The sequence below is a fragment of the Crassostrea angulata genome, chromosome 3, assembly GCF_025612915.1.
Source record: "Crassostrea angulata isolate pt1a10 chromosome 3, ASM2561291v2, whole genome shotgun sequence".
Classification (NCBI taxonomy): Eukaryota; Metazoa; Mollusca; class Bivalvia; order Ostreida; family Ostreidae; genus Magallana; species Magallana angulata.
Genome location: NC_069113.1, coordinates 35,370,135 through 35,382,904, shown reverse-complemented (window position 1 = coordinate 35,382,904; position 12,770 = coordinate 35,370,135). Strand labels below are relative to the sequence as shown.

Here is a 12,770-nt window from a genome sequence, read left to right as displayed (position 1 = left end):
ACCAATTTCTAAAAACTTATTAGTGGTACACAAAAATACCTTTTGACTAAAATGAATGAAAAGGAGCTGATCCCTCAAATAAGGGACACCAAAGGGATAGATAGTCTTTCACCCATTACTCATAGATCCCGCCTCCTTTTCCGATTACGTTTCGTTGATGAAGGTCAAGAGTAAGGTCATTGCATATTCTAAAAATCGGACGGAAGACCTCCTCGTTGCTCGCAACGAGATCGTGTCTAGTTATTTTTTTTTTCTTACCGATTTTGTGCACGCGATTTCTCGGAAACGGCTCAACTGATTTACGTCAAATTTTCAGTTCTGATAGGTATTGATCTGAAATTTGTTGGAAATTTTTTTTGTTTATGACGTCACTTCCTGTCTTGAGATATCATGGATTTATCGGTTTTTATAGGGGTATTTTGTCACGAGAACTCCTCTTTTACCATTTAAGATATGATGTTGAACTTTTCAGGGCTGATAGACGAAAGACTGAAATAGTGTCTAATGGTAAATAATTATCTTTATCTCAAAGAGCGCCGAAGCTCGCCCGAGCTTGAAAATTAGGATGAAAAAGGCGTCGTGATTTTTCTTGGTTTTCTTTGAATATCTCTTTTCATGAAAACATTTTGTTAAATCATGTAGAACAAAAAAACTTAATTAAATCAAGAGCTTTCATTTGAGATCATGAAAAAGGGGCTGGCCCTTCAAATTAGGGGCTGAGGGGGGTCTAAAGTATTTTAATAATAACTTTTTACCGTGAAATATTTTGTGATACGTTATAGAAGCAATTATGTTTATTCTTAGAATATTTACCTATGCATGGCAATCATTTACTTCCATGTTACGTAATTAGGGATTTTAAGGGGCCAGAAGTCCAAAACTTTGATGCTCAATATCTCAAAATGAAGAAACATTTGGATAAGCAATATTGAACAAAAGATGCTCAAAATATTGAGCTTAACAATAATGAACTATAATTTCTTTGTTCTGTGGTCCCTTAAAGGAGTTACAGGGTCGGCCCCTAACACGACCCTCTAAAGATATCTCGAGAACGTACAACACTTGTAATTACTTGTTGAAAAAAAAGTGTTTGAATTGACAAGGGCTTTCATTTGAAATCATGAAAAAGGGGCTGGCCCTTCTAATAAGGGGCTGAGGGGGCTCTAAAGTCTTTTTATGATAACTTGTTACTGTTAAATATTTTTTGATACGTTATAGAAGCAATTATGTTCATTCTAATATTATGTACATGTACATGGCAATCATATACATTTATGTTACGTAATTAGGGATTTTAAGGGGCCAGAAGTCTAAAGCTTTGATGCTCAATATCTCAAAATGGAGGAAAACTTTGGAAAGCAGTATTGAACAAAAGATGCTCAAAATATTGAGCTTAACAATGTACAACCATATATTGTTTTTATCTGGACCCTAACAGGAGTTTTAGGACCGGATATCAAAACGATTTTTCCCAGATATCTCAAAAACGGTAACCAATTTCTAAATACTTATTAGTGGTACACAAAAATACCTTTTGACTAAAATGAATGAAAAGGAGCTGATCCCTCAAGTAAGGGACACCAAAGGGATAAATAGTCTTTCACCCATTACTCATAGATCCCGCCTCCTTTTCCGGATACGTTTCGTTGATGAAGGTCAAGAGTAAGGTTATTCCATATTCTAAAAATCGGACGGAAGACCTCCTCGTTGCTCGCAACGAGATCGTGTCTAGTTCTTATTATTCTTTTTTTTCTTTTTCTGACTTTTTTGGAGCGTCATTTCTCAAAAACTACTCAACCGATTTGCACGAAATTTTTAGGAGTATCAGAACAACGTCGACGCTACATGTTATCAATTTTCAAATGATGACGTCACTTCCGGTTAAAGATATAGACGATTTTGTAAATTTTTAAGGGTCATTTTGTCAACGCATCTCCTCCTAAACTAATCAAGGTAAAAGCTTAAAATTTTCAGGGATTGTAGATGAATGTCTGTAGATGTACCCCCATGCTTCCAATTATGAAAAATGCTCAAGGCCTTGAAGCTCGCCTGAACCTGAAAATTAGCACCAAATTTTTTCACGAATTTTTTGCACATTTTCTGTAATACCTTTCGAGGTGTACATATTTTGTTAAAACATATAATGCAAAAGTTGTTTTAAATTACAAGGGCTTTCATTTGATATGAAGAAAAAGGGGCTGACCCCTCAAATTAGGGGCCAAGAGGGCTCTAAGTTCTTCTTACAATAACTCTTTACTGAACAATAATTTGTTATTACATGTAGTCATAGAAGCAAAAATGTTCATTGTACAGCTGTTTGTGTATACAGTACCATATTTAAGCCATATGTTACGTAATTAGGGGCTTCAAGGGGCCAGAAGTTCAAAACTTTGATCATTAATATCTGAAAAAGGATAAATATTTTCAAAAGCAATGTAGCACAAAAGTTGCTCAAAATAATGTTCTGTTCAATATGCAACCTTAAATGTTTTTGTTTATGACCCCATTTAGGAGTTAAAGGGTCGGCCCCTAAAACACATTTGTACAGATATCTCAAGAACCGTTAACATTTCATGAACACTTGTAAAACAAAATATGTTAATATTTTCGAGACCTTTCATTTGATATCAAGAAAAAGGGGCTGGCCCCTCAAATTAGGGGCCAAGAGGGCTCTAATGTCTTCATACAATAAGTCTTTACTGAAAAATAATTTGTTATTAATCATAGAAGCAGAAATGTTCATTGTACAGCTGTTTATCTATACAGTACCATACTTAAGTCATATATTACGTAATCAGGGGTTTCAAGGGGCCAGAATTCAAAACTTTGATAATTAATATCTGAAAAAGGAGAAATATTTTGAAAAGCAATGTAGAACAAAAATTGTTCAAAATAATTTTCTTAACAATGTGATACCAAAAATTTTGTTGTTAGTGGCCCCAGTAAGGGGTAAAAGGGTCGGCCCCTAAAACACAGTTGTTTAGATATCTCGAGAACGGTTTACAATTCGTGAACACTTGTAGAACAAAATATGTTTATATTAGCGAGACCTTTTATTTGATATCAAGAAAAAGGGACTGACCCCTCAAATTAGGGACCATAAGGGCTACTAAGTGTTTTTATAATAACTCTTTTCTGACCAATAATTTGATATTAATCATAAAGCAGCAAATGAGCTTTTATTAAGCTAAATTTAAAACTGAAATCCGTTTTAAGATCGGACGATGCTTTGCAGAGAAATCGGGGTTTAAAAATTGATTTTTCCGGAAATTTTGTTTCCGCTTCCTTGGTTTAAAAAATAGCGTAATGTTCAAAGTAAAATTAACTCTTACCAAAAATAATTGTTAAGTCGTACTTGAACACATTCCGAATTTTTTTGTTAAGTCGTTCTTAAAATCAAAAAGGTTTTTGTTAGTTCCTACTTAAAATTATTCGGATTTTGTTAAGTCGTACCAGGAATAATTAGATTTTTTTCATCTTTTTATTTCAGTTACTCTTGTTATTGGTTTGAGAGCTCTGCTTCTTAGAGGACTCCCAGCTTTACTTCCGGCATAAACGGAAGACCCACTCGTTGCTTTGCAACGAGCTTTGCTCTAGTTCTTTTTATATTTTGACAATAAATTTTGACTGAAATACGTACATTTTAAATGAGCAAAACAAGAAAGACCTCAGAATTATCATAAATCTAGGTAGATTCTGTTAGAGGCCAAAACTACTCTTTAGTTGTTTACACGTAAATGTCATATTAATTACTATTTAGTATAGATATGTGCGTGTTACTGCTGTCTTAGAACATTAAATAAATGCGAGGCAAAAGTACACCTTCTCTTCACCTTTCCGTAGACAGTCTGTTACAAGTAACTTACAGTTTAATAATTATAAGTGTGCTGTTTTATAAAGGATCAAATCATTTAGTATGCAAAAAAGAAACAATGCAATGAATAAAAGCGTTCTGTGTGCCGTTCTCCTGTCTTTATTTTTTTTTTGCTACATAGCGTACACAAATATTGACAGGGATACTTGGATGCGTTTTATCCAATGACGTGTATCTTATCCATCTTTTTCTATTTATGTTGGTTCATACATGTGTACATCCTTACTTTTAAATCATGGAGTGGTTGGTATTGATGTTCGGCTGAGAGAATACAAAATAAACCTTGTCACTAAAGCTGGGGTTGTGTTTGATATTGCTGATCTGGGATATGACGTTTCTACCGGAATCTCCACGACCCCTAACAGTGGAATCTACGTGTTTGACCGCACAATTCTTTCATGGCAAGGTCAATATGCTTACACTTCGTACGCGCTTTAGCGGACAGTTCTTGCAGTGAAGGTCAATATGCATGCACGTCACTTGTTGTGAACAACCAGTCTCAGTCATAGAGCCGTTGTCGTGACGTGAATTCTATACCACAGATTCCATGTACTAAAATGACAGTAGTATAGCTAAAGCAAGGATACAAAGTTTGGATCGGAGTTTTTGCTGGACCAGCTAATATGTACTGTAAGTATACCTCATTTTCTGGATACAAACTGTAATCAGAATAAAATATAGTATATTCAAAATACTAGATTAAAAGCAATTCTCGTGCTTTTTCTTCCTTGGTGACTGTTTATTCTAATAACCTTTCGATAACTGACTTTTGTTTAAGATATTTTTTTTTACAATATGCCCAATAGTCAGAAATCTTATTTTTTCATTCTTATATGAGCATTGCAACTGCTTTGCAAACAAACAGTATAAAATTGAATACTCATAAGAAAATCAAGAAAATTGTTGAACAGGAGTGAAAATTTACCAGACATAAGACATACGAGACAATACGTGCAAAAAAAAAAAATTAGAAAAAACGATATAAATAAATTATACCTTAGATTTTAATAACATAATTAGATTTTAAGATTATCTTTTCTTTCTTTAAAATCAGTAACAAAATATCAGATTTAATATATAAACGCCTAATATTAACGGTTGATCAGAATGAAGGATTTAAAGCTTAGAATTAGTTCTTTACCATTGAACATAAAATTTTAATATACTATTTTAAATTTTATTAGTCTATACTAGTTTTACTTTAAGAAGCATTGTCACACAAATGCCAAATTGAGACAATGAATAATGTCACAAAGATTTACAATTTTTAGCAATCATTTTTTTCAAATGCTATTTTGTTTATCTTAATCCAATAAAAGTGTTGATGTGTATTTTTATACAATAAATTAGACAAAATGTTATTATAAGCCAGATATCATTGAAGATGGTAATGGTCCCATTCATCCAAGATCTGAGGAGATGATGCCAACTCCCCTCTCGTGGAAGCTGGTGCCGTTCAGGTAGACTGGGGTGGTCACATTACCTTTCACCATCATGAATAACAAATGATCATAAAATCTAACATTTGAAACATTTTTTCTTAGAAAATCATAAAAAAAAAGCTCAACTATACATGATTAAGTAAATGAAAAAGATTTTAACATAGAAAAGCAAAAATTCACGACGGCGTTGCTTAAGTAGAGTTGAAAAACTATCACGTGAAGTTCTAACGCTATTTCCTGTAGCGTTTGACGTATTAAATAAAATCGTATTTCGTATGTCGTTCAATATAATGACCAACTTAAAGAGTGATAATAGGAGGAAATAAAAAATCTATTACACCATAAAAAATCGTAATTCCCTCGAGCCATGTCGTCGGGAAATATAACTGTTGTCGGGGGAGTCTTTATATCTTCCTTACCTTAATGCAATTAATGTTTAATTTTAATGCCAAATGAAAGTTCAAATTCACGTCTTATAATTTAACTAAGACACAAATAACACAAACGATTCATACAGCAACAGCTATGTATATAATGTACTTGGTATGGAACACATATTGCAACGTCTACGTCAATTCAATTTATTAATCTGCATTGTATTCTTTCAGAATGTCAAAGAGTAGTTATCTCGATAAAATGGAAAACTGCATTCCAACCACGTTTCACAAAAGTTACTTACACTTGTGATATGGCATCCCTAATAACATACTTTATCTAATTCAAAGAGTGTTGTATCTCTGGATTTTCAAAAGTTCACATGCCTACATTTTGCATTGTCTTCGCCAGATTTGACCCTCAAAAATGACGTAATTTTAACGTCCTGGGTTAACAACTCATTTTTCTGCGATTTTTGAGATATTTCAGACATTAATTGCAGCACATATCGCGGCTTTTGTCTATGGTTAGCAGAAAAACTGAATTTTCAAAATTATCATTAATTTGGATAAATTCTGTAAGAGGCCAACAAAACACATAATTTGGTTAGATATGAATTTCATTACTAATTACCTGTTGGTTTGTATTTGCGACTATGAACACCTATTAAAAGCGAGACAAAAGTAAACCATCTCCGGACATTTATAACTGTCATTTCCGTAGACATACAGAAACAAATAATTTAAAGCTTATTACTTACATCTAACGGTTACAAAAACGTAGGTGTTTTGTTTTGGACAAAATCATTTGATATGCTAACAAACAAATGCAATGGCATAGGCTTTCTAAACGCCACAAAAAATAAACACTGAAATTATGCGTGATGCGTTTTATCGAATGGTGAGCGTCATTTTAGTCTAAACCATTGGTAAACTGAAGAGTAGATAATATTTTACATTCCTTTTTCTATGCATATGTATGGTTTTACTGTACAGACAACTTTATAAATTCTTCATGTGGTTTATAGCTATATGATTACCGTGTTGATGTTTTTAAACGAAATATAAATTATCGTTTATGATTCCTGCAAATTATAAAATAAAACTTTAATACGCTTACGATTATTCATCATAATTTTAGAAAACTTTAGAAATTTTTCTAAACAATGACTATCCTAGTAGTTTAGTATCAATAATGTTTCGTATGTGTAAGAATATTTCATAAAGCTAAACATATTCGACAAAATAATGGTCTGGTATCGAACTTTCCAAATCATTGTTAAATACGACATAATCAGTATTTTATCTGTATATGTACCAACAGTATGCATAATTTTGCATGTATATATACATTTCAGCTTGAGCATTGTATTTCAATATAATATTCAGCCTGTTACAAAACGCAATATTGATTTTCACTTTTAATGAAATATAAACAATAATCTTATGTAATGGTTCTAAAATATTAATTGCACATAGCATCTACCAGTAAGAACTGAAAGTTGCCTAGCTTACACGTAAGTGCTGATTTTGTAATAATTTGCCCCATTTATGTGTTTGTTGTAAAATAGATATTATTTGTTAATGGGATAAACTTAAGGATGACGTTTACTCAGAATAAAAAAAAATTCACTGATGATAATGAAAAACCATTTATTGTATGTTATAGACCTTCCCTTGTAATGTTATTTTTCACTTTCAAAAAAGTAGGCCAATAACCTATGTTTTGAGTTAATGGCCATTGGTTGTTTTTTTTTTTTTTGAAAAATCAAGAAAAATCCCATAAATTTTTACACTACGATTGAAATTTTCTTTATTGTAAAAATATTACAAATAATTATAATAAAACACTTAAAAAAATAAAATACAGTTTGAGGATGGTAGTGCAATAATAAGGTACAAAGCGTTAAGATTAAAGCACCGATTTTTAAAAACATTCCAGTCCGAAAATCCTCTATTTTCAAATACAATTTTTTTTTCAAATCCCTACCCATTTTTGATCAAGTTTTACAAAAATTGAGCGATGATAATACAAAAACATTTATAGTATTGAACTACTTATATTGACCTTATTCTGTTGGCATAAAATTTATATGAGGTCAATGATCAAAATTTTGAGATATGGTGTCTTTTTTTCGATTTTGAGCAATTTTCAATATATTGTAATTTGTGTCATACGATTATTTTAATGAATAAGTGAGGAAAAAACCAACAGAAAATATGCAAAATTATATAGACTTAAAATATGAAATCTGATATTTTGATATTAGAGTACTGCCAGAAATGTTTTAGCGAAAAACAAAATCTGCAAAATTGAGTCCGAATTTCCTCTTTTTGGCTAAAGGTCTATTTTTGTTTGAGCCTAATTCGATAATAAAATAAAAATACCGAATTCATTATTAATAATTATTCATATCATAGATACTTTTTTTTTCGTTTAGAACTAATTTTACTCATTACATCGAACTTTTTAACAATCCGAATTTGAGAACTCAAACCTTGAGTTAACAACACCCTTAGGATATACATTTAATTTTACATTTTCTTCATTACCTTTAACTGTATACCTGTTCTTCTAATTATAACTTTCTTTTACATGCTGTATAGGATTTGTACATAGATATTTAAACGAGTTTCAGGATGTTGTTGACATTTGCCACACTCATGATCGCAATACAATGTGGATTGTGTGACAAGGTGTCACCAAAACCAGGTCTGAAATTATTCAGAGAGGATTACAAAAGCGTTGAAGAAACTTGTCTGGCTGTTGGATTTGTCAAAAACAACTGTAGAAATGATTCTAAGACAAATCCGTGTATGATTTATAGTTTTATGTATTCTGCATGATAAGTTTTAAAGATTCTTTGCTGTTTTAAACGTTTGTTGAAAGAACAAAATCAAAATTTTGCCTTCATCGGGATACAAGTACATATAGGGGAATGTTTCGGACATTACTTTTAAAACTAAAATATATTTGTACTGTGATACACGATAAATATATCTAATCTATTTTGATTTTTAATGCTCGTTATACATGAATACCTTCTTACTTTTAGATCATTAGAGTTTTGCTTTTGATGTTCGTTTAAAAAAAATCATAAATCAAATGATTTATGACCTATTTCCTACGATGATTTTAGATCACCAGGTTGTTGCTTTCGAGGTTCGATTAAGAGATCATCAAAGAAATCTTGCCGAAAATGCGCGGGTTGTGTTCGAAACAGTTGATCTGAACAAAGGATTTGGATACGACTCCTCTACCGGAATCTTCACAACCCCTAGCGGCGGAATCTATGTGCTTGACTGGACAACTGTTACATTCCCAATTCAAGCTGCCTACACTTCACTTGTCGTGAATGACCAGTTCAAGTCATGGAACTATTGTCGTGACGTGAATTCTAAAACATACCTTCTTTGTAACAAAATGACAGTTGTGAAGCTAAAGAAAGGAGATAAATTTTGGATTGGAGTTTTTCGTCGGCCAACTAATTTGCATAATCAGTATACGTCATTTTCTGGTTATAAACTGTAATAAATCATACAAAATTACAAGGCCTTTCTTGTTTAGTTCTTACTAATTATCACACTTATAAACAAACAGCTTGAGCAAGTTTATATTTCTATAATTTTATCAAGGAGTTCTTCTAGTTCTGTTAATGTATTCCTTATTTTTTTTACACAGATTGTAGCAATATTGAATGTCTTTTTACATTAAAGTGTAAGGTTTGTATGTACATTGGGTTGTATTATCTGTAAAAACTATAACATTATCATTACAAACATTTAAATTAGTGCAGTTACTGAACACTATTGAATGACAGCTTTTACATTAAGTTCTTAATATTCATATGTTCATTATAAGTTTCTAGATTTAGAGTCAGGTTTGTCACTACAAACACTAAATTTCAAAAGCAAATTGTATGGAATATTCCGGTGAAAACACACAACAACAATTACATATACTATTATTTCATAAGCAAAAAGTAGTCTTTATCAAAATCAAACTCTGACTTTTAAGAGCATGTTTTTAAGGGTATATTTCTTTCATCAAAACAAAAAAAATTAATTCTTAGATATCATTGAAAATTCAAAACTTTAAAAACCACAAATCTGTATGGTTGATCAAAATAAAAATACTTAAAGTTCAAAACCCATTGCCACGAAACATGTTATTTCAATTTTCCTGTGCAGAGAAAGGAAAAGATAATGAATAACAACTTTACACAAAATAATCAATATTTTCATGATCTCTGTCGATCAGAAATCGTTTTAATTAGAGCAAATATTGTTTTTGTTTATATCTATTGAAATGATCTGCATTCTGTTTGGCTTATTAAAATGTTTGACCTACAAAGGGTGTTATTTTTGTAATGATTGCTCAATTTTTGAATGTACGCTTTTTCGAGCGTATTAAGAAAAAAGATTTGTCTACACTACTAAGTCAAAAAAAGGACTGACATTCCCATTTTTTACTGATAATCTTAGACATTTACTGACAATGTACTGACATTACTGATAAACTTAGAAAAGTACTGACGTTTTTACTGACGGTACTGAGAAACTTAGATAAGTACTGATAAACTTAGACAATACTGATAAACTTAGACAGTACTGATAAACTTAGAGAAGTTCTGACACTTTTTACTGACGTTACTGAAAAACTTAGAGAAGTACTGACAAGTACTGATAAGTACTGACCCCATTGTTCTTACTCCCGCTAGAGCTTAAAAGGTTTGAAATTGTATTAAATAATGTATTTTAAATCATAATAGAGAAAATAAAGAATAAAAAATTATTTAACTTATTAATAACATTTTCTTTGAATAAAAATGTCAATTTTATATGTAATTTTATAAGTGAAGGAGAAATTGAGCCTTTTTAAAAAAAAAAAAACAGCGGAATTTACAATATTTATGTTGTTAGCATTAGGTTTGATAATTATTCAAAAACGAAAAGTCAGTAAAGATATTGACACTATCCACGGCGGATTTACGTGGAATATTGACACCCCCCCCCCCCGCGCAGAAAAATCTTATTTCTTAAATTTGCATAAATATCAAATATTGCTCATACCCCCCCCCCCCCCCGAAAAACATAATATTTTTACTCTTTTAAAAATAATGTTTTTGGGGTCCGCGCATTTTACGTCTAGTAAATTAATGCGCTGTGTATCCGTATACTTATGATCACGGTAAGCTCAAAGCGCTTGTGACTGAGGCCGAAAGTGTTTATCTGTTATTTTGTCTTTGTGAAAAAATATAAATCTAGAATTGAACCCTATCCATTTACATTAAAGCTTGAGGAGACTAAGTTTTATCTAAACATCTGACTCAACATTGACACAAATCAAGCGATAACCGATAAACCGCTTATACATCTTATTACATGTATTGAAACAAATGACCGTGTTTTGTAATTTGAAAAAAAAACACAAGTGGAGGACCTTTGTAACCTGCCTGAGTTAAAGCGCATTATAACACAACATTAATAGCACGCGCTGATAATCACACACCGATCGAAACGATCGCTCATATTTTGACTGTTAAATTTTGCTTTGTGTAATGATGCATAGAATAACATAGTCTCAATGAAATGTCTGTTGATTCTATTTAGCGGGAAGATATTAACTTATTATATATTAATCATGTTAATTGCAGTCGATGATTGCCATTAGGTTTTTTTTCTGATAAAGCATGAGAGAGAGAGAGAGAGAGAGAGAGAGAGAGAGAGGAGAGAGAGAGTTGATTTTATCGGAAGGTAGAGTTAGTAGTCCGGTTCTTTGGCACTTTTAGCTTTTCACAGTGCGCATTGTCCAGTTCAGTTATTCATATGCATTATTGTATAGAATGTCTTCATACATGTACATATAAAACAATGATACAGCTCATAAATGATTAATGAATGTATCGTATACAAATGCCGGTAACGGGTAGTACTTACATGCATGATTTTAAAACAATGTTTCCGGTTTAAGATTAGAAAAATTTCATACATTTATTTTAAAATATTATTTGTTATATTTTCATTTTTCAAATAATATTTTAAAATATATGTATGAAATTTTTCTAATCTTAAACCGAGCAATTAAGTTTTAATTCATATCACTGTGTCAAATGACGTTCATGTTTGAAATTTTAAAACTGTTAAATCAAAATTTTCAAATTCTGTTTTCTTTACTTGAAAAACTGGGGGGGGGGGGGGGGGGGGCGTTAAAACAACATATTGCAGAATTGTTTAGCATTATATCGAGCATACAGATCTTATGACGATTGTGTATATACAAGAACACGTGTGTCTGTCACCTCATTGTTCCCAATCTCGCTACCGTGCACTGCAAATTGTCAAGAAGGGCTGTGTACATTAACTATTATATAATTACTTACTGGCCATACATATCTTAGGAAGTGTGTGTATATATACGTGTACACGTGTGTCTGTCACCTCATTGTTCCCAATCTCGCTACCGTACACTGCAAATTGTCAAGAAGGTCTGTGTAGAGTAGCTATATATAAGTGAAAAAATAATGTCAACTCTCCTTTGAAAACTTTAACTTCAATCAACCAGTTGTTAAACATGTGTTTTCAGATTCTTTGATCAATTGATCTGGTGTAAAATAAAACAATGATGTATAAAAGATTAAATTGACCGCTCTAAGTTAATCTAAATAATTATACATTTTAAGTTATAGGATTTAATTAGGATTGCCTGTCAACTTATTGAGAATTGAGAAATCAATTCTGGGTAAACTATTTTTAACTTTTAATTTGTAAATTTTAATTTAACTTTCAAATATAATGCAATCTCTCTCTCTCTCTCTCTCTCTCTCTCTCTCTCTCTCTCTCTCTCTGTACATAAACTCCTACATGTATAGAAATACAACTACTACATTTTCATGTATGTCGTGTATGTTCTTACCAGGGCCACGGAATGATAAAAAAAAATTGGTAATGAAATAAGGCTTGCCAGTTAACTTTAATACTAGGAAATAAATTCCCGGGTAAACTATTACATGTAGTAAATTTAATTCTCTCTCTCTCTCTCTCTCTCTCTCTCTCTCTCTCTCTCTCTCTCCAAACTGT

General features: G+C 31.7%; 1 protein-coding gene across 1 annotated transcript; it reads left to right on the top strand.

The window, feature by feature from the left end:
- The first annotated feature begins 7,185 nt into the window (after nucleotides 1–7,185).
- On the top strand, nucleotides 7,186–9,222 carry LOC128179014 (uncharacterized). Its single transcript, XM_052846477.1, has 3 exons — nucleotides 7,186–7,207; nucleotides 8,330–8,505; nucleotides 8,831–9,222. Exons 2-3 carry the CDS (start codon nucleotides 8,331–8,333, stop codon nucleotides 9,220–9,222), a joined length of 567 nt encoding a protein of 188 aa, XP_052702437.1. The 5' UTR covers nucleotides 7,186–7,207; nucleotide 8,330.
- The last annotated feature ends 3,548 nt before the right edge of the window (nucleotides 9,223–12,770 follow it).